Below are 20,282 nucleotides of genomic sequence, written 5' to 3'. Positions count from 1 at the left end.
AAACATTCACTCCCTACACCACCGATGCATAGTAGCAGCAGTGTGTACAATCTACAAGATGCACTTCAGGAATTCACAAAGTGAAGGTGCTCCTTTGACAGCACCTTCCAAACCCACAACCACTACCATCTAGAAGGCAAGTGCAGCAGATAGATGGGAACACCACCACCTAGAAATTCCTCTCCAAGTCACTCATCATCCTGACTTGGAAATATATCACCGTTCCTTCAGTGTTGCTGGGTCAAAATCCTGAATTCCCTTCCTAACAGCACTGTTTGTGTACCCACACCACATGGACTGCAGCAGTTCAAGAAGGCAGCTCATCACCACCTTCTCAAGGGCAATTAGGGATGGGCAATAAATGCTGGCCCAGCCAGAAAAGCCCACATCCCATGAATGAATTAAAAAATCTATGGTTGGATGGAAAAGATCACAGCTACCATCTACATGAAGCCACAGAAAGAACTAGTAAGCTAGCATCAAGGTAAACACAAACAAATACTTTGTGAGAAAATGCTAGTTCTTTGAACGGTGTACATACCTGACAGAGTCAAGCTGAGTTCTGAAAGAGTCATAGCATTCTGAGATGGAAGCTCCAAGAAACAAGAAAGAGTAGAGAAGTTTCCCTGACTTTATAAGTGCTGTCATACCTCATGTCAGAACACACAGCAAACCTATGAGAGCTGATGAAAGAAGATGTTGAGTGCCAGTGGTCAGAGTGACAAGACAAGAGTTCCAAAACACTCAAAAGTAGTAGTCTGCAAGGAGACAAGTCTGTCATACTTTGACAGAATGAAACCTGTCACTCTGCAAATACATGCTTCTACAAAATGACTGGGAGCAACCCTGGTACAACAGGGAAACTGACTGTATTTGCATCCAAAGCTCTAACATTAGCTGATACCAGATATGTCAACATAGAGAGAGAGCTTTTGGGAGTCATGTATGGGTGTAAGAAATTCCAAACATATCTCTGTGGGAGAAAGTTCATGGTGGAGAGTGATCAGCGTCCACTGAAGCAGATCTACAAGAACAATTTGTGTAGAGCACCAGGAAGGCAGCAGAGATTATTCCTGAGGCTTCAGAGTTACGATTTCAATATGAAATACAAGCCATAAAGAGAAATTGTGCTAGCAGATGCCCTATCTTGGTTGTTGCCACAGAAGAAGCATGAGACAAAATATCTAGGTATAAAGATCCATCACCTAGTGAACGTAACCTTACTGAAACAGAGTTAAATTAGAGAGGAGACTGGCAAAGACAAAGAGTTAAAGCTGGTCCCTAAGCAAGTGATCTGGGGATGGCACGATAAGATACAGTAAACACAGAGGTGACATCTCATTAGAAATGGTGTTCTGCTATCTGGATCCAGAACAATACATCACAATACAGAAAGAACTTCGCCAGAAGATACATGAAGGCTGCTTGGGAATGGAGAAGTGTAATCTCAGAGCCTGTACCAGATTGACGACTACAAAGGCATCAAAAGAACTGTGTCTATGTTGAGGGGGGTGGGGGATGCGGTTGGATGGATGGGGTGGTAGTCAGGTGGTGGAGAGTGGCAGGGGGTCAGGATTCAGAACTGGTTTTAATCCTTCTAACCTTTCCTGGGTAACTATTCTACTAAGAGAGTGGGAACCATCTGAGTCTCTGACTTTAAACTGGAGTTTTGGAGGCTCTCAGATTTGGGGTAATTGCCCATCAAAAGTTGACATTTCCCAGGCAATTCCCATGCAGTCCTTCTGTTGGGACTTTCAATAGGATCTCCAATGCATCTTCTAGGGTACCTCCAGGGTATTATTTAATTACATTTCATAAGAGATAACTTATCGAAAAAAAATAGCCTGTTTACTATTTCATCTCAACTTAGTTGATCAAAATTAGAGTAAATGTTCCATAAATGTGCATTTTTATTTTGTAAAATGATTGTTATTCCTAACTTATGAACGTTGTTATTGGACATGAACAGTTTGATTACTTAGCTTCATCCCATAACACCATAGGTAACAATAGATCTATAGAATGCAATTTCCTATTTAATTTCACAATTACAGCAACATCCAGGAAAAAAATATTTGAGCTGAAGGATGCATGAAAAAAATTCACTTAACTAGGCACCCTCCAGCAAAGTCCATCCCATTGTTTATTTTCAACATGAACTCCCCAGTGGCTCCATGGATAAAAACCTCAACTGAAGTGATAGTGAGCCATAAATCTCAATAAAGTCCCAGGTCTGAGCTAGTTCAGTGAGGACAGAAGTGAGATATTACAATTGGCTTCAATGTCTCTGAATTAGATTGGAGAAAAGCCAATTAGGCTTTACACTATTGATCACTACCCAATACTCCTGCTGAAACACATAAATGTGTAGGTCAGGGAGGGCAGGGTCAGGTTCTCCTGTGCCGTCTCATGATTGCCTATTAGGAGGCTGTACAATGTCTAAACTCACAAATTAAGAACCAATGACTAAAGGGAACTAATGGAGGGCTTTCAACAACCTGTAGAACTCAGCACATGTCACCAACTTCAGAAGGAAGAAAATTAGAAATTGACAAAATAAAATTTGGCCTATACATGTGCCCCCCAACCTAGAAAAAAATCACAATCAACTTGCTTAAAAGAAATAGGGAATGTGTGCTATATAAATGATTGTACAGAAACATTAAAAGCATAAACTTCCACTACTTATTTGCTCCATCTGCTTAAATTAGCCAAACATATTATCCTTTCCATCATAATCTGTTTACCTGTAGGAAATTCAAAGGTATCAATTTATTTTCCACATCAACTCTAAATTGTACTCAATACCTTCTCATCCTCTTGGTAATTGAAGCATTTTTTTGTTCAAACATTGCTATTCAAGCCAGTAATCCTTCTATTTCATCTTTTTATAATGGCCCAGATCTTCCAAACGTGGCAATGATATTCGGATTGCTGCTCTGCTTGAAAATTCCCCCAACTCGATGCTGCTGTGCATTTCTTCAGGGCCCAGCTTTCCCAGAAATACACAGTGCCATGTCATTCAGGAAACTCCATCAGAGCGGAGTAGAGTCAGGGGAAAACAGAATACTTCCTTTTTATGGCACTAGCTGCCATTTGAGAAGTTTAAAGGTCTAGCTTGAATGTTAATGAAAGGATGAGTGGATGACTGAGTGATGGGTAGCTGGGTGAGATGATAGGTGGATAAGGTGGTGGGGGTATGTTGGGTGAGCTGGTAGATGGGTTGGGGGGCAAGTATGATGTTTTGGAGGAGCAATCGGGGGTTGGGAGGTAGTATAGTGGTTGTGAGGGATAGTCGGAGCAACAGGGGTCAGACCTGTGATCCAGCAGGGGGGTAGTCGGGTCAGGTCAGATCAGTGCGGGGGGGGGGGGGTAATTGGGTGTTCAGGGTGGTGGTTGGGTCGGGGGTAGTCGGGATGGGTCGGGTAGGTGCAATCGGGTCCGGTCTGGAGGTAGTCAAGGTTATTCAATAGGTCAGGGGGGTCAGTTGTGTAGCTACCCAGCTGTTAGATTAGGTTTTATTCTGTCTAACATTTCCAATGAGCATCTTCAGTCGCACATCCGATCTCCAATGATCCCAAGGCTGGAAGATTTGACCCAATATAATTCTGTTTTTAACCACGTATTTGTAAAACTTCCCAGTACTTACAAGCTGTGTAGAATAGCACCACCACATGGGGAATTGTTGCTAAACTTGTAGGAAAGCTGCTGTCCGTTAGTGCTTGAACTAAGTCTACATCGAGCTCTCTCCATCTGTCTCTATAGACAGCTTCTGACACTTCATCATCTTGAACACCTGAAGCATGGAAAAATAAATCTTCAGGTCCAACTGAGTTAAGCATTTCACCTAATCACGCATTCACCCTATACAGTACTGTAGGCATATTATTGCCTCCAATGTCTGCACTATGAGTGAAATGAGGTTGTGCTTCAGCTTTCCAAGGCACCATAGATCATCTAGACAGGAGACTTTTCGGGATGTCTGTACAGGTAGCAGCACTAGCCTAAACACCACTGCCATTTTTCCTGGATGCTCAATTTACATATCCGCCAGTGATTGCTGGCCTTTTTGTAAAATACATACAGGAGTTAGTTTCTTTAGCCTTTTCTAAAAAAAAATTATTCTCATCTCAGGTAGCGGCTGGGGTGCCAGTCAGTCAAGTGGTTTGCTTTGTTATGGATAGTATCGAGCTTCTTGATTGTGGGAGCTGCACTCGTCCAGGCAGGTGGAGACATCCGTGTCTGATCTTATGATGGAAAGGTGATCAATGATGAAGATGCTGAAGATAATTGTTCAGGACATTGACTTAAGGAAATCCCGTGGCAATGTCCTCATCACAAAACCAAAATGTGCATTTCAGGAAATATGATAGTACAGTGAGGAGGAGGAGGAGGAGGAAGCAGATAATGAGGCATCCTGGCTATTTGATCCCAGGGGTACTCAATTAATCAGAAAAAGCCAACATAAAAATGTGTAGGATACAACCTGCACAAAATAGACTATAACATAAAAATATCTTATCAAAAAATTACGCTTGGATGTAAACATCCAGTAACTAAAAATATTAAATTACCTGCTGAAATAATGATTATACAGAAACATTCCATTTTTGTAAAGAAATGACAGTGTCCTGCTGACTTGCTGATCATGTCCTGCATTTTCTGTTTTTAATTCATCCTTGCCCAAGGATAAATGCCAGTAATGCTAGCAATAATAATCAAAGCTAAGTATGGGAATGTACATTCATAAATGATGAATAAATGGCAGAGCGTCTCTGTTTTAAAGAAAAAGATCCAGATCTATTCTGAAGTCAAGTGTGCTTACAATATATCAACTAGCATTATATTTCTGGACATATTACAATAATATATTACAATAGGAAATTATGGAATTATTGTGATATAGAAATGTGCTATTTCATTAAGAGGAATTTTTACCCCACTCACGGTCATTTATTTAACCAACAGAAAGTTCTGGAGTTTCATTCAACTGAGTGGCATTAAATATTTGTTACCCAGTAATAAAAATGTATTTATGTTATGAACCATTCATAATTTTACTCCTGTAATATGTTGCAAAATATAAGAAAATATGGAAAAAGAAATGATTGTTCCTTCCTCAAGAATATGTTCAAGTCAACCTTACATGGATTCTACCTAGTTAATCCCAAAGAAAAGCTCTGCAGAGCTTTTTCTTTCCCAAAACTTATAAGTAAAACCTTAAAGTATTTTTCTAATGTTGCAATCTAAATTATATAACTTTGACCAATTGCTTTCTATGATGTGGCACATCCATAGTCCTATAATTAGGAACCATCAAATTTCGCAAGGTATTGGATCATTTCTAACTATATTTAACTTAAAATTAAATCCTATTCCTAGCTCGATATTTTCCCAATTTGGGCATGAACAACCAACAATATTGTCAAATTTTCTGTTATGCAACAAGGTCACCAAGGCATCAGATTTCAGTTAATGCAATTAAACCAAAAGACAATGGCTCAGATAGTAAATGCACCTCCTTCATCTTTTGATTTCATCATATTATGCCGTGTGTCCACTTTATACACCCACTCAATCAACAACTTGTACATTTAAGAACACTTTAAAATTGGAAGAAATATCTTGATAACTCCCCGTGTATGCAGTTGCCATTAGATTTCGCTCCTTTTCCTCCTCGCCATACCTATGAAATCCATATCTTCATCTTCATCATCTTCTTCCCTAGTTGTTACTTCGCCTTTGACTAGGTCAACAATTTCTTCAGCAGATGTTATGACAAAATAGTTGATGGAAAAATCCTAAAGAAACATAACAGAATATCAACAAAAATATTTTACAAGATTAAAATACGTTAAGCACAGAATTAACCAAAGTCTTACCTTTCAAAAACTGACTTTTTTGGAAAAGCATTCCCAGTTTCATTAATGCAGGAAAATAAAAGCCATACATTAATTATCAGTGAGCCAGATTATCTTTTAGAGTTAGGTACATTTTGGTTTTGTGATCAGGACATTGCCACTGGATTTCCTTAGGGCAGTGTCCTGGTCAACCATCTTCAGCACCTTCATCATTGTCCTTCTTTCCAACATAAGATGAGATGTGGGATGTTCACTAACAATTGCACTGCGTTCCATTCACAACTCCTCAGGTAACGAAGCAGTTCCTGCATGTATACAGCAAGACTGGATAATATTCAGGCTTGGGCTAATAAGGGGCAAGTAACATTTGTGCTACACGAGTGCCAGGCAATGACCATCTCCAACAAAAACTAACTATCTTCCCTAGACATTCAACTGCATTACCATTGCTGAATCCTCCATCAACATCATCTTGGGAGTTACTATTGATCAGAAATTTATCTGGATCTGCCATATAAATACTGCAGCTATAAGAGCAGGTCAGGGGCTGGGAAATCTGTGTCGAATAACTCACCTCCAGACTCCCCAAAGCCTGTCCACCATTTACAAAGTAAAAGTCAGCAGTGTGATGGAATACTCTCCATTTGCCTGGACGAGTACAGCTTCAATAATCAAGAAGCTTGATACCATCCACAACAAAGCAAACCACTTGACTGACTGGCACCCCAGCCATTCACTCCCTCCATCACAAACCCACAGCGGCAACAGTGTGTACCATCTACAAGATGAAGAGCAACACCTCATCAAGGCTTCTTTGGCAGCAGCTTCTAAATCACTACCATCTAAAAAAACAAGGGGAGCAGGCACATGGGAACACCATGACTTGAAACTTCCACTCTTAGCCACAACATCTAGACTTGGAAATTTATTGCCATTGCCTCATTGTCACTGGGTCAAAATTATGGAACTTCCTCCCTAACATCACTGTGGGTGTACCTATGCCACATGAACTGCAAAGATTTGTAAAGGCAGTTCAATACTATCTTCTCAAGGATAATTTGGAATGGACAACATGTTATGAAGATGTGTTATATAGAAAATTAATTTGTAATGTCATTGGCTGAGCATATATTACTTCATGATGTTATTGGTAGGACATATATAGAACTCTTTGAAAAGAACACTTTTGCTAAGCAAAGGACACTGGCCTATAGCAGCTAATATGCTGTATTTGCGATGGACACAAGCTGCTTTATGGTGACACAGAGTCTGCAAAGCTCTGAGACAGTGGTTAAGATAAGCCCAGATTGAAACCAGAGAAAGGTCATGTGACCTAGTTTTTGGGGTAAAATATACTGCATTTGAGCTAATAGTCAGAGAGAGACTGCCACAGGAGATCAGCCTTACCCATTCTCTCTTTCTCTTAAACCTCACATAAAGCTAGGCTGTATAGGCTGTTGATTTGTATTTCTGTATCTGTGTTAAGAAAAGTTTTGGTTTGAAAACCCACCAGAAGACCTCACTGCTGCAAACCAAGAGTTCTTCAAGGAGGATTCCAAATCAACACCACTGTCTCCAAGAGAAATTAGAATCAACCAGTCATGACTGTTCCTGTGAAAAGCTCAAGTGCCAGCAGCTCCTGTGGAAAGTGAGCCTACGGCTGTAAATAAGCATCTGGATTATCCGTGAATAATTTTTTTTCTGACTATGCTTTTTGCTTGGCCAAGTCTTAAGATCTGATACCCTAAAGTTTTATTTCTTTTTTTGCATGCTTCGGTGGGGCGGTGGGAAGGCAGGGAGGCCACAGTATTTGTACGTGCATTTTTCCATAAGTGAAAGTTGGATAGATTCGTATATTTTAAACCTTTTTGTTAGTAAGTTCTGTATCCTCACCTGAGTGAATTTTAACAATTAAACTAACTCTTTACTTGCTAACTTAAGAAATCTGGCTGGCTTATTTCTTGCACCAAGCTATACACAGTTAAGCATATATACAGAATTAGTAATGTCACCTCCCATTTACATTAAAACTCTATTATAACCAACTCAGAAATAGGAAAAGAGAGGAATCAGTTCACCCCTCCTAACTTGGTTGTTACAATAAATACTAGCCTCCTCAGTGATGCCCACATTCAGTGAACAATGTTAGGAAAGAGAGACAGTTTAAGTAAGTTATATTTGTACTTGAGAGTGTTAGGAATGAGTTTTAGCTTTAATGTTTAAGTTTGATTTGTATTTCTGTATCTGTGTTAAGAAATGTTTTGAAGCTGTGAAGACTGTTGCCAGGCAGAAGCAATCTAGTACGGAGAGATAGCGTGTTCCAAGCTAAAGTTGGTTGAAAGTAGCTACCAGAGAGAGACTAAGGAAAAAGGGACTGTTAACAAGTCCCAAGCTAAAGAAGAAAGTCTCAAAATTCCTGGGGAGTGGAACAGGATAAAGTCCCAAGAAGACCTTCTAGTAAAAGGATGGACAGGAACCTGGAAAAGGTCCTGTATGTAGAAGCAAAAGTAAGGAGTGCGGAGAAAGGCTCCAAGTTTGTAAGAAGTTAGAAGGTCCAAAGAGATGGCTGAAGATCTGTAACTCTTTACTATGGACATGTGAAACAGTAGTGTACTTTTGATGGCTGAGTCAGTGAGAGAGAGTGCGTGGAAGACTGCTGAATGCATCTGATGACCCAGGGAAGAAGAACATCAGAAGGAGTGTTCAAAACCCTGGAGGTGGACCCTTGCGGAAAGCGTCTGAAAGAAAATGTCAGTTTGGCAGAATATCCTGAAGTGAGTTCTTGGAGAGTGGAGATTGGAATCCCTCGTGTAAAAGATGGAGTTCGATGAGGCTGATTGACTCACAGTGTGACAAGTGTCTGGGTGAAGCTGAGGAGAGATCCATGGCACCTGATTGAGGTGGCATCTGTCACTTGGTTTCAGAGTGGTGTGTCTGACCACAGGGCGCCTATAAGTTTACATGTATCACAGAATCACAGTGCAGAAAAGGCCCTTCGGCCCATCGGGTCTGCACCGACATGTGAGAAACACCTGACCTACCTACCTAATCACATTTACCAGCACTGGGCCCATAGCCTTGAATGTTATGACATGCCAAGTGCTCATCCAGATACTTTTTAAAGAGGCAATCCCCCTCCATCACCCTCCCAGGCAGCGCATTCCAGACCATCACCACCCTCTGGGTAAAAGTTTTTCCTCACATCCCCCCTAAACCTCCTGCCCCTCACCTTGAGCTTATGTCCCCTCATGACTGACCCTTCAACTAAGGGGAACAGCTGCTCCCTATCCACCCTGTCCATGCCCCTCATAATCTTGTACACCTCAATCAGGTCACCCCCTCAGTCTTCTCTGCTCCAACGAAAACAACCCAAGTCTATCCAACCTCTCTTCATAACTTAAATGTTTCATCCCAGGCAACATCCTGGTGAATCTCCTCTGCACCCCCTCCAGTGCAATCACATCCTTCCTTTAATGTGGCGATCAGAACTGCACACAGTACTCCAGCTGTGGCCTCACCAAGGTTCTATACAACTCCAACATGACCTCCCTACTTTTGTAATCTATGCCTCGATTGATAAAGGCAAGTGTCCCATATGCCTTTTTCACCACCCCACTAACATGCCCCTCTGCCTTCAGAGATCTATGGACACACACGCCAAGGTCCCTTTGTTCCTTAGAACTTCATAGTGTCATGCCGTTCATTGAATACTTCCTTGTCAAAATACTCCTTCCAAAGTGTATCACCTCACACTTTTCAGGGTTACATTCCATCTGCCACTTATCTGCCCATTTGACCATCCCGTCTATATCTTCCTGTAGCCCAAGGCACTCAACCTCAATGTTAACCACTCGGCCAATCTTTGTGTCATCCGCAAACTTACTAATCCTACCCCCCCACATAGTCATCTATGTCATCTATATAACTGACAAATAATAGGGGATTGAGCACAGATCCCTTTGGTACATCACTGGACACTGGCTTCCAGTCACTAAAGCATCCTTCTGTCATCACCCTCTGCCTCCCAAAACTAAGCCAATTTTGAATCCACTTTATCAAATTACCCTGTATCCCATGTGCAGTTGCCTTCTTTATAAGTCTCCCATGTGGGACCTTGTGAAAGGCTTTGCTGAAATCCATACATCTACATCAACTGCACTACCCTCATCTACACACTTGGTCACCTCCTCAAAAAATTCAATCCAATTTGTTAGGCATGACCTCCCTCTGACAAAGCCATGCTGACTATCCCTGATCAAACCTTGCCTCTCCAAGTGGAGATAGATACTCTCCTTCAGAATTTTCTCCAATAGTTTCCCTACCACTGACATGAGACTCACTGGCCTGTAGTTCCCTGGCTTATCTCCACAACCCTTCTTAAATAGCAGAAGCACATTAGCTATTCTCCAGTCCTCTAGCACCTCCCCTGTGGCCGGAGAGGAATTAAAAATTTGGGTCAGAGCCCCTGCGATCTCTTGCCTCCCTTAGCAGTCTGGGACACAAATCATCTGAACCTGGAGATTTGTCCACTTTTAAGCCTGTCAACACCTTCAATACCTTGTCACTCCCTATATCAATTTGCTTAAGAACCTTGCAGCCTCTCTCCGAGTTTGATACCTTCATCCTCATTCTCTTGGGTGAAGACGGATGTGAAATATTCATTCAACATTCTAGCGATGTCCTCTGGCTCCGCCCATAGATTGCCCCCGTGGTCCCTTATGGGCCTTACTCTTTCCCTGGTTATCCCCTTCCCATTGATATACTTAGAGAATATCTTGGGATATTCCCTACTTTTATGAGCCAGAGCTTTCTCATATCCCCTCTTTGCTCGCCTAATTACTTTCTTAAGCTCCACCTTGCACTGTCTGTACTCCACTAATGCCTCTGCTGATTTGCTTCCCTTGTACCTTCTAAAAGCCTCTCTTTTCCTTCTCATCGTAACCTGAATATTTCTGGTCATCCATGGTTCTTTGGGCTTGTTACTCCTTCCTATCACCCTAGAGGGAACATGTTGAGCCTGTACCCTCCCCCATTTCCTTTCTGAATGCCCCCCACTGCACCTCTGTAGATTTCCCCACAAGTAGCTGTTCCCAGTCTACCTTGGCCAGATCCTGCTGTATTTTATTAAAATCCACTCTCCCCCAATCCAAAACATTTTTTAGCAACTTGTCGATTTCTTTGTCCATAACAAATTTAAACTGTACCATGTTGTGGTCGCTATCACTAAAATGCTCGCCCACCACCACCTCAGCCACCTGTCCAGCTTCATTCCCCAGAATTAGATCCAGCAATGCACCATCCCTTGTTGGGCCCTTTACATATTGACCTAAAAAGTTCTCCTGTACACATTTCAAGAAATCCACTCCATCCAAGCCCTTAACACGATGTCTATCCCAATAAATGTTGGGAAAGTTGAAATCACCTTATATAATTACCCTATTGTTATTATTTTTACACACCTCCAGTACTGTGTACTTATTGTGGACATTAGAGTATAATATAGTTCTGTAACACGTTATCCTTACAAATCTGTATATATATCTGTAAAGGCATAGTTGGGTGAAGGAGTATTGTAATATAGCTCATCTTTTCTTGTTAAATAAATGTTTTATTCTTTTGTTAAAAGCTGGCTCTGGTGACTCTGTTCAATAGCCACTCTCCATATAGCTAAACAAACAAATAAAAGTTAGGATCCATCAAGCTGGATTATACCCTGGGATCAGGCTTGTCCAGTGGTAACCTCTCCTGGGGATCATAATATTTTTTTTTAAAATCAAGACATTGCAATATTATCAATGTAATTATTTAATTATGCAAACTCCCAACCTCAACCAACGACCCCACTCTGTGGTCAAACCTATCCTGGATCACTGAAAAGATCCCAGCCAACCATTTGCCAATTTACCATTCCTGGGCACTAAGAATTGTCAAACCACATCTTCATCTAGTATTGAGAAAACTGCCAATCCACACTCTGCAGCATTGAGGATTTTGACTCTGCCAATTATTGTAACCTAGGGCCAAAAAACATAATGAATACCAAATTGAGAGCTAACAGCAAGGGTTTGGTAGAAAGAAACCCTTTGATTACTTCAGGTAAGCCTAGACAATGAATGTCAGCAAGTCATTTGACTCAGGTGCACAGCCAACTTTGTTCGTCCTCACATGACATCCACACATAGGCAATTTCTGGAGTAGGAGGCACTGAGTCACAATCAAGAACAGGTAGATTTTTATGGGCCATACCCAGAGCATCTTGGACAACTGAGGCTTCAACAACGAAGTTTGATTGAATCCTAACTCTGAGGGGGTCAAAATGCTTACAGACAGCCTCAGGTCCTGATAAGGTACAAGTCAGCAATGTTGCTTCATTCAAATCAGGCTGACTTGTACCTCAACTCCATTTACTCAGCTTCATTTGATTTATATCCCTTGATACCCTTTTTCAACAAAAAATATATGAATCTCATTCTTGAGCATTTGAATTAACACATAGGGGAAGAGCGTTTCAGGTTTCCACTAATCTTTGTGTGAAAAAGCATTTCTTGATTTCACTCTTGAATGGTCTAGCTCTAATTTTTAGATTGAGCCCCCTTATTTAGGAGTTTACAACCAGAGGAGATAGTTTCTCTTTATCTAGTTAGTCAATTCCCTTTATCATTTTGAATACTTCACCACAATGGATGATGCTCAGCAGTGTTTTCTCTAGGGTGCACAGCTCTGTGGCTGTGCAGCAACCCAGAAATTCCTGCACAGACTGAGCACAAGTTGGCCCCTTTAAGTTATCGCACATACATACTGCACAAAAAAATTTAAAGGGCTTGCGCACTTAAATGAATAAACCAACACAATGAAAAAGAGGGAAAATTGGTGCTTAGCAACAGCTGACTGAGTAAGCATATGGAAATAAGGTTCCTGCACCTAAATTACAACCTTTTTATGAAATTAGACTCTGGGATGACCTAACTCATTAGTTCTGAGCTTCCTAAACTGTGGGTGGCTGCCATGGAGCTCAGACTGAGCGTTAACATTGCGAGGTGCCTTTAAATCCTTGAGTTTTTTTCCTATTGGTGGACGTGGCCTAAGGGATAGATGTTTAAGACCCGATTGCTGCTGCAAAAAAAATGACTGTGAAAAAGTGTCTTTTTTTAAAAAAAATTAAATTTAAATAATTCCCACCACACTGAAATCCTACCCCCACCCACCACTGACCTAGCAGCTGAAGCTAGCCGATCCCTCTCCCCCTTGCTCAGCAGCTGAAGTAACCACCCTCCACCTCCACCCTCCCAGGGTCACACAGAGTCTGAGGCATTGAAATGGGGTCTCATCAGGAAAAGGTTTGGGAAGCACTGTGTTAGTTCCTAATCCCACCCAGTATGGCTGCCATAGAGAATGAAGGAGGGGGGCAGGGCTCATGAATCATCTTACCTGAATCTGGCTGAGGAACAGTGTTTCAGGCAGCTTTGTTTAATCAGGAGGCAGTAACTGAGCCATGGCATCTGTTGTGGCAACACCTGATGCCCAGCACCAGGGCATGCACAGAATCACCTACACAGTTAAGAGCAATGTTTCTGGCAACTTAGTCCATGGATTATTCCAGACTCCAGAAGGTACATAAGAAATATGTTAGTTTTCTACTAATACTTCTAAGGAAAGTCACAGTAACAAGAATTTGTCAAATTCCCCACATGGGGGTTTCCAAACAAGAGGAAAGGACTGTGGGATTTGTCAAAATTGTTGGATTCCACAGACACACCCTCACTCCTCTGTCTGATTCCTATCATTGCTCCAAGGTTGAATGCATGATCTTGATAAGATGCCCCAAGACCCCAAACAAGTTAAAGCTGGAATCTTCCATACTCTGTTGCTGTGCACATGCTCTCTAGCAGTTAGGCAAGCGCACTTTAGAAGGTGCTGGGTGCATAACCTTCAGTCTTCTTCTGTAGGTTGGGCCCTCAACGTCTATCTGTACACCCTGCAACAGGGCTAGACATAATCTCTCCCTCTGGCAAGCCATTTTCTAGACCATCTTTCTACTTTTGCACTGTGCACTAACACTGGCTACATCATCATGTCTCAAACCCTCTAGTCTGCCCTCTGAACTATGCGTGAAGTCAAAGCCTAAACTTGTGCTTGCACGGGTAAAGCCATGTGATGCATTTTCTTCAACTGTAATGCCTCTTCTTCCCCTGTTCCTCCCAGGGACCTGTTAAACTTCTGGGCATGAAATGGAACTGAGTGACAAGAGTTAGCATGTAGTGGTAAGGGTAAGCAGAGCCAGAGGAGTAATTGCTTAAAGCAGCATCAATTTGTCATTCAATTTGTGGAGATGAGATTTCATTGAGAAGCAAAAAAGGATTTGAACCAAAAATTCTCCAGGAGTGTTCTCCAAGCTCAGCAGTCACAATGCTCCTGATGCATTTACACCCCACCCATGGTCTCCAAGGCTTGGTCTTCCACTGGGGACAGTCCACAGGTGGATGCTCAGGCTCTTTCCTCCCGTCTTCACCTGCATCCTTGTATTGCATGGCAGCTTGTCCTTCAAGAAAGAATGGAGTGTGTTTGTGTTGCTCTAATCGGATGTTTTGAGGATGTGTACATGAGGGTCAATAATGAGAGGTGTGTAAAAGATGGCACAAGTTTGAAGAGGTGAGAAAAATAAAAATGAGCAGCAGCAAGTGCAGACTATTACAGTAGCAGCAAAAGGAGGTGGAGTGAAGTGTGTTTCAGTGATTGGAGAAGAGTGAAGGGAAGAAGGGGAAGCAAGGTTTGTAAGTGCTGGGGCATAGGTGGTACAGAATTGAGCAGGGAAAGGTACAGGTTAGGGGTCTTACTTAACAGTTCTTAACAGTTTAGTAAACTTCTATCTGCTTTACAGTCAGGTTGTGGTTGCATTGCTTCTTGTGTTGAGCCACTCTGTTATCTCATACCACTACTGCTGAGAAGATCACCTAGATATCTTCCTTTCTCCAGCTAGAAAGAGGATATCTCTCCTCCTGCTGACCTCCTACACCAGCACCTGCAAAGCAACATCCTGAAATTGGTGGTTGGGGGCGGGGAAGGCTTGCAGCTTTTCCTTGGCCTGCCATTTTAAACTTCTGTGATTGTAACTGATTGCAGTTAAAGGTGCCCCTCCTCTTTAAGAGGATGCAAGCTACTTCTAAATGGAGACACGGACACCTGAGATTCCCATCTCTATGAACAGCACAAGTAGAGCTGCAAGCCTGCCTATTCTAGGAAAAAATGGCAGGGGCTGAGCCCAGGTGAACATGGCAGGGGACCAACTCACTGCTTTCCTTAAGCCCAAGTGAACAGGTGCACACTCCAAGCAGGTTGCCCAAACCATACCCAAGAACAAGCTTAATGAGAAAAATTAAAGATCTAATTTGGAAACAGGAGCAGGAGTAGGCCATTTAGACACTCGAGTTTGTTCTGTCATGCAATGAGATCATGGTTGTTCTGTGACTTAATTCCATGCACCTGACTTTGTCCAATACTCCTTATTACCTTTGGTGAACAGAAATCTCTGTTAAAATTAGCAATTGACAAAGCATCGATTGCCATTTGTGGAAGATAATGCTAAACTTCTATCAACCTTTCTATGTAAAAGCGCTTCCTAACTTCACTACTGAAAAGTCTAATTCTACTCCTAGACTCACCAACCACAGAAAGAGTTTGTCTCTATCTACTCTATCAGTATCCCTTAATATTGTGAAAACTTCAATCAAATCACTCCTTCATTTTCTAAATTCCAGACAATAAAATTTAGTGTGCGTATTCTCTTCTTCTAATTTAACTCTCGGATTCCAGGTGTCATTCTGGCAAATCTACGCTGCATTCCCTTCAAGATCAATATAGATTTCCTTAGATGTGCTGCCCATAACTGAACACAGTACTCCAGGTGCAGTCTGACCAGGGTTTTGTAGCATAACATTTACTCCCATTGTACTCCGGTCCCCTGGATATAAAAACCAGCATTCTATTAGCCTTTTTGATTATTTTTTACACCTGTTCTTTCAATGATCTATGTACATGGCCCTAAACTTCTTTGATCTTCCACTGTTCCTAGTTCTTCACCATTTAGAAAGTACTTTATTCTATTCCTTTAAGGTCCAAAGTGGAACTCATTTGCCACAGATTTGTCTATTCACTTAATCTATCAACATCTCTTTGTAATTTTATGCTTCCATCTACATTGTGTTACAATTTTGTGTGTCAGCAGCAAATTTGGATATGTGGTTTTCCATCCCATCATCCAAGTCATTAAGAAATATGGTGAATAGTTTAGTCTCTGTGGGCACATATTTTGTCAATTACAGTATCTGTGCATTAGCCCTATTCTCGGTCTCCTTCCATTCAGCCAATTTCCTAACCATTTTTATGCTTTCAATTTTATGAGCTACAACTTAAGCTAACAGTATCTTATAAAGAACTGCAATGAATGTCTTGTGGAAGTCCATATAAAGAATGTGTTCAAGTATGTAAAATTAAATCAATAACAACTTGATTTCCCTAATATTTTTGACATAATTAAACCTCCAAGGACACTTCAATAAGAGAGCGCAGATCAATCAGTAACATGAGCAAAGCTGGCACAATTGAAAGGAGGCTTTTAAAAAAGAGTGAAGAAACAAGTTGAGTAGGTTCTGTTATGGCAGGATGATGGTAAATGCCAAGCCGCAAATCCCAGAGGGAAACTTGAAGCAGCTGCCACAATGATTTGCAATTTGTACTTATTTCGAGATGCAAGCTTTGAATTCAGTAAAAAGGCCACCAAGTCTTATAAGTTTCTTACAAAACTAAATTAAACCTCTATTAATAGAAAAAAATATTTTTAGCACATACATAGATCTACAAATTACTACTATAACTACTACTAAATCCCCTAATTAATCTAACTCCCAGTTACGCTTCCATTAAGGCAAATAAGTAAGACACATAGATTTTAAAAGACCCAGGCAAAGTAACATGATACCTGAACAATTGAATTCAAAGTGAGTTTTCTTAATGTCAGTTCTTGCATTCAACAGTTTGAGGCTTAGAGGCTGGAGGCTTTTCACACTTGTTAGATCTTAGAATGCCTTCCCTTTCACACAGCCTTCTCTCCTTTATATATATTTTCCCCTTTGAATGCAAATTCCCATTGTTTCACTATGTCTTTGGATTTTACCTCTCTAATAATAAAAATCTATTGTAGTACCAATTTTACCAGTAATATTTGGGAAAAATAATCACACTGTTTCTTAACTTCTCCTGGCTAGGTGAAACATTTCATCTCTCTTTTGAATTCAAACTATTTTGGTTTATTTAAAAATGCAAATGTTCCCTTTACACCTCACATTCTGAAACTTCCCCCATGTTTACCTACTTGGCATTTCAAACCTACCTTCTCATCTGTCACATCAAAGCCTTCAGACCAGACCTTAATCTAATTCAATTAAGTTCCATACATTTAGACACACAGCCCACTATTACTCTACTTCACAATAAATTCCAAATAACATTATGAAAATTATCATATCTCCCTGACAGGTTCTAAGAACAAGTTCCAAAGAATAAGACCTATTTGGTTGAAAACTGTACCACTCATTGATTATTCATGGAGGGGCAGGACATGCAGGAGGTCAGAGGCAGAGTGAGTTTGCAAATGTGGTAAGGCCAGAGGGAAGGAAATCATTGCTAAGTAGGTACAAGGATGCAGGGTGAGTGGGTAGAGTTTGCCAATAAAGATCAGCAAGGAAGTGTGTGAGAGTGAATGAGTAGGATTATGTGCAGCACAGGATGCAGACAACTAAGTTTTAATTCATCAAAATAAACATCATACCCCTCCAGCAGGTCTGTAGCCTACAGTGACATCTGCTGGCACATTAGGCTGTAGCTGGGTCCTGTTGAAGTTGAATGTAAATAGCATCACTTACTAAAAAGCAATTATAATAAGAACAGTCAAAGCTCTATAAACCAAATTAGCATGGCTAGATAATTAATAATTGGCAGATGAAACACTCATTTAAAATAATCTTCATTCTGCTGAGTTAGTTGCAAATTTAAAGTACTGTGCCTTCACTTGTAATGTTAAATACTTGGAGTAAATTAAAAAGTTTATCAATCCTCAAGCAGACCATATACAATAGAAAGGACAATGCCAAATTGTTCAATGGCACCTCAAAGCTGTGGGAAGGTCCATTTCTGGAGCAGACCAACCTCCTAAAGAAGGATGGAATGGTTTGGAGATAAGAATAAATGTAACTGTGCGACAAACATCAAATTAGCCCAATTAAAATGAGGATCTTCTCAGCTAAATCCAACTTAATTTAAGCTTCAAAATATACAGTCGTTAAACGATCTCAATGTTTGAAAAAATTGCCATAATTGCAAAATTATTTTTGTTCTTCTAAAATTGAAGTTATTCTGAACAACATTACCTTGGCACTAATACAACTCCTGCTCTTCCCAGTAGCTGCCAGGCTACAGATTCAGCAGTTATCCGGTCATGCTCATATGTTTCTCTTTGTGTGAAAATAAACACGACAGGCATTTTTAACTGTACATGTACCGTAGAGACTCTCTCTGGTGGAACAGTCACCTCCGTCTAAATAGTTGGAAAAATGGGAGTGTTAACACAGCACTACTCTCAGACTTGGGACAGGCCAATCGTACATATTTTTAAACACTATATTTCCTTTTGAAATCTACGTATTTCTGATTTAGATTATGATAGAATCTGCATGACACTTGACAAGATCCTACTCGTCGGTATTTTCCATTAGGGTAACCAACCTTTATAAACTTAATTAAGCAGAAACATTATAGATATTGTTTAAAAATACATCAAAATTCTCTATCAGTGAATCCAATTCAATAAATACTTAGCTCACCACTAGCGGAGCTTCCAACACTTTAAGGTAGGAATGTATATTCACTGTAGTTAGTGGCTGTTTAAAAGAGGACCTCTTGCATGGCTGATTCCTATCTGTGGCCATCTTGCAATGGCAGAACCAAAGTTTTGCTGAGAGTCTATCTGGATCTTCCAGGCTGCATGATAAGATGACAAGAAAATCAAAACATTGTAACTAATGAAGCACAAGGATATTTCAGCAGAAGCAGAAATCCTCTTACAATGCAAGTTTCCAGCTAACTACCAATAGCAACTTAAAAATAAATAATGGGCCTTCCACAGCACTTCTTACAGAGGTCAACCAGGAGTGGCAAAAGGCCTGCGAATAGAGCAATAGCCAGATATGCAGTTTCTGCTTCTAGGTTCTAAGAGGTCTTGTTCAGAGAAAAAGGCATGCCTAACAGCCTCCAAACTGGCATAAATATGGACGAGCAAGGGTCCATGCCCAATGTACTTACCTGGATCCCAGAAGCTGCAATTCGATTAGGTGGCTAATAAGCCCCAAGCAAAAGACTGCTGGGCCAAGGGATGCCAGGACATTTGTGCAGCAGGGTTATGCTACAAAATCTGCCCACACATCCTTGATCTGCCCAGATTACAAGACAAAGTCAAAAAAAATTATAAGACTTATAGATACTGAATATAAAAAGGTTTCAGATATATTTGTAATAATATCCAACAAACTCTTTAGAAAATTCTTCTAACATGCAAACAGGTTAATTCATTCTTCAATTCCAAAGCCTTAATTCCATCTGAACACCGGTAGGTTTTATGCAAAGTAAGTTGGAGCACAAGGGCGCCATGTAAACTGGAGCTTGTAAAGCACAACACATCATTTTGCTAGGATTGCTTCATATCTCTTTGAAGCACAATATCTCAATACTGCAACAGAGGGAGACAGTGGGATAGTGATAATAGCACTGGACTCGCAATCCAGTGGCCCAGGCTAACGCTCTGGGGACATGAGTTCAAATTTAGAATTTGAATTCAATTAATAAATCTGGAATATAAAGCTGGTCTCAGTAATGGTGAGCATCACAACTATTATTGATTGTTGCAAAAATCCATCTGGTTCACTAATGCCCTTTAGGGGAGGAAATCTGCCATCCTTACCTGGTCTGGCCTAGATGTGACTTCAGATTCACAGCAATTTGTTTGACTCTTAACTGCCTTCTGAAATGGCCCAGCAAGCCAATCAGTTCAAGGGCATTTAGGGATGGGCAACAAATGCTGGCCTTGCCAGTGATGCTCACATTCCGTGAAAGAATTAGAAAAAATCCTATTTACAATCAGAATATAAAAGCTTTCTTTCTCTCTTTGAAAAAAAGAGTAGCTTTACTTCTGTAGCAAGGTTACAAAACTCTGGACTGTGGTGGGCTCAATGTCATTTATTATTGGCTCTACCTTGCATGATGAATTTGCAGTATTTGCTTTAAACGCAAATACGTTATTTGTGTGTGGGTTTTTTTTTGCATAATTATTCTTGGGATTAAGGGCAACGCTTGCAAAGGTGTATTTGCTGTCCA

At 40.7% G+C, this 20,282-nt stretch overlaps 1 protein-coding gene across 3 annotated transcripts in view; it reads right to left on the bottom strand.

Moving 5' to 3' along the window:
- txndc16 (thioredoxin domain containing 16) overlaps window positions 1–20,282 on the bottom strand; it is a 134,097-nt gene that overhangs the window by 87,873 nt on the left and 25,942 nt on the right. For all 3 annotated transcript variants that reach the window (XM_041215252.1, XM_041215250.1, XM_041215251.1), the window contains 5 exons: window positions 18,737–18,893; window positions 18,284–18,450; window positions 17,686–17,746; window positions 5,687–5,801; window positions 3,650–3,796 (listed from right to left, as the gene is read on the bottom strand). In XM_041215252.1, coding sequence (XP_041071186.1) covers window positions 3,650–3,796; window positions 5,687–5,801; window positions 17,686–17,746; window positions 18,284–18,450; window positions 18,737–18,893 — 647 coding nt within the window. The remainder of the gene's footprint in view (window positions 1–3,649; window positions 3,797–5,686; window positions 5,802–17,685; window positions 17,747–18,283; window positions 18,451–18,736; window positions 18,894–20,282) is intronic.

The sequence above is a fragment of the Carcharodon carcharias genome, chromosome 20 (assembly GCF_017639515.1).
Source record: "Carcharodon carcharias isolate sCarCar2 chromosome 20, sCarCar2.pri, whole genome shotgun sequence".
Classification (NCBI taxonomy): domain Eukaryota; kingdom Metazoa; phylum Chordata; class Chondrichthyes; order Lamniformes; family Lamnidae; genus Carcharodon; species Carcharodon carcharias.
The sequence above is the reverse complement of the archived record's forward strand: the minus strand, read 5'-3'. Positions and strand labels throughout refer to the sequence as shown.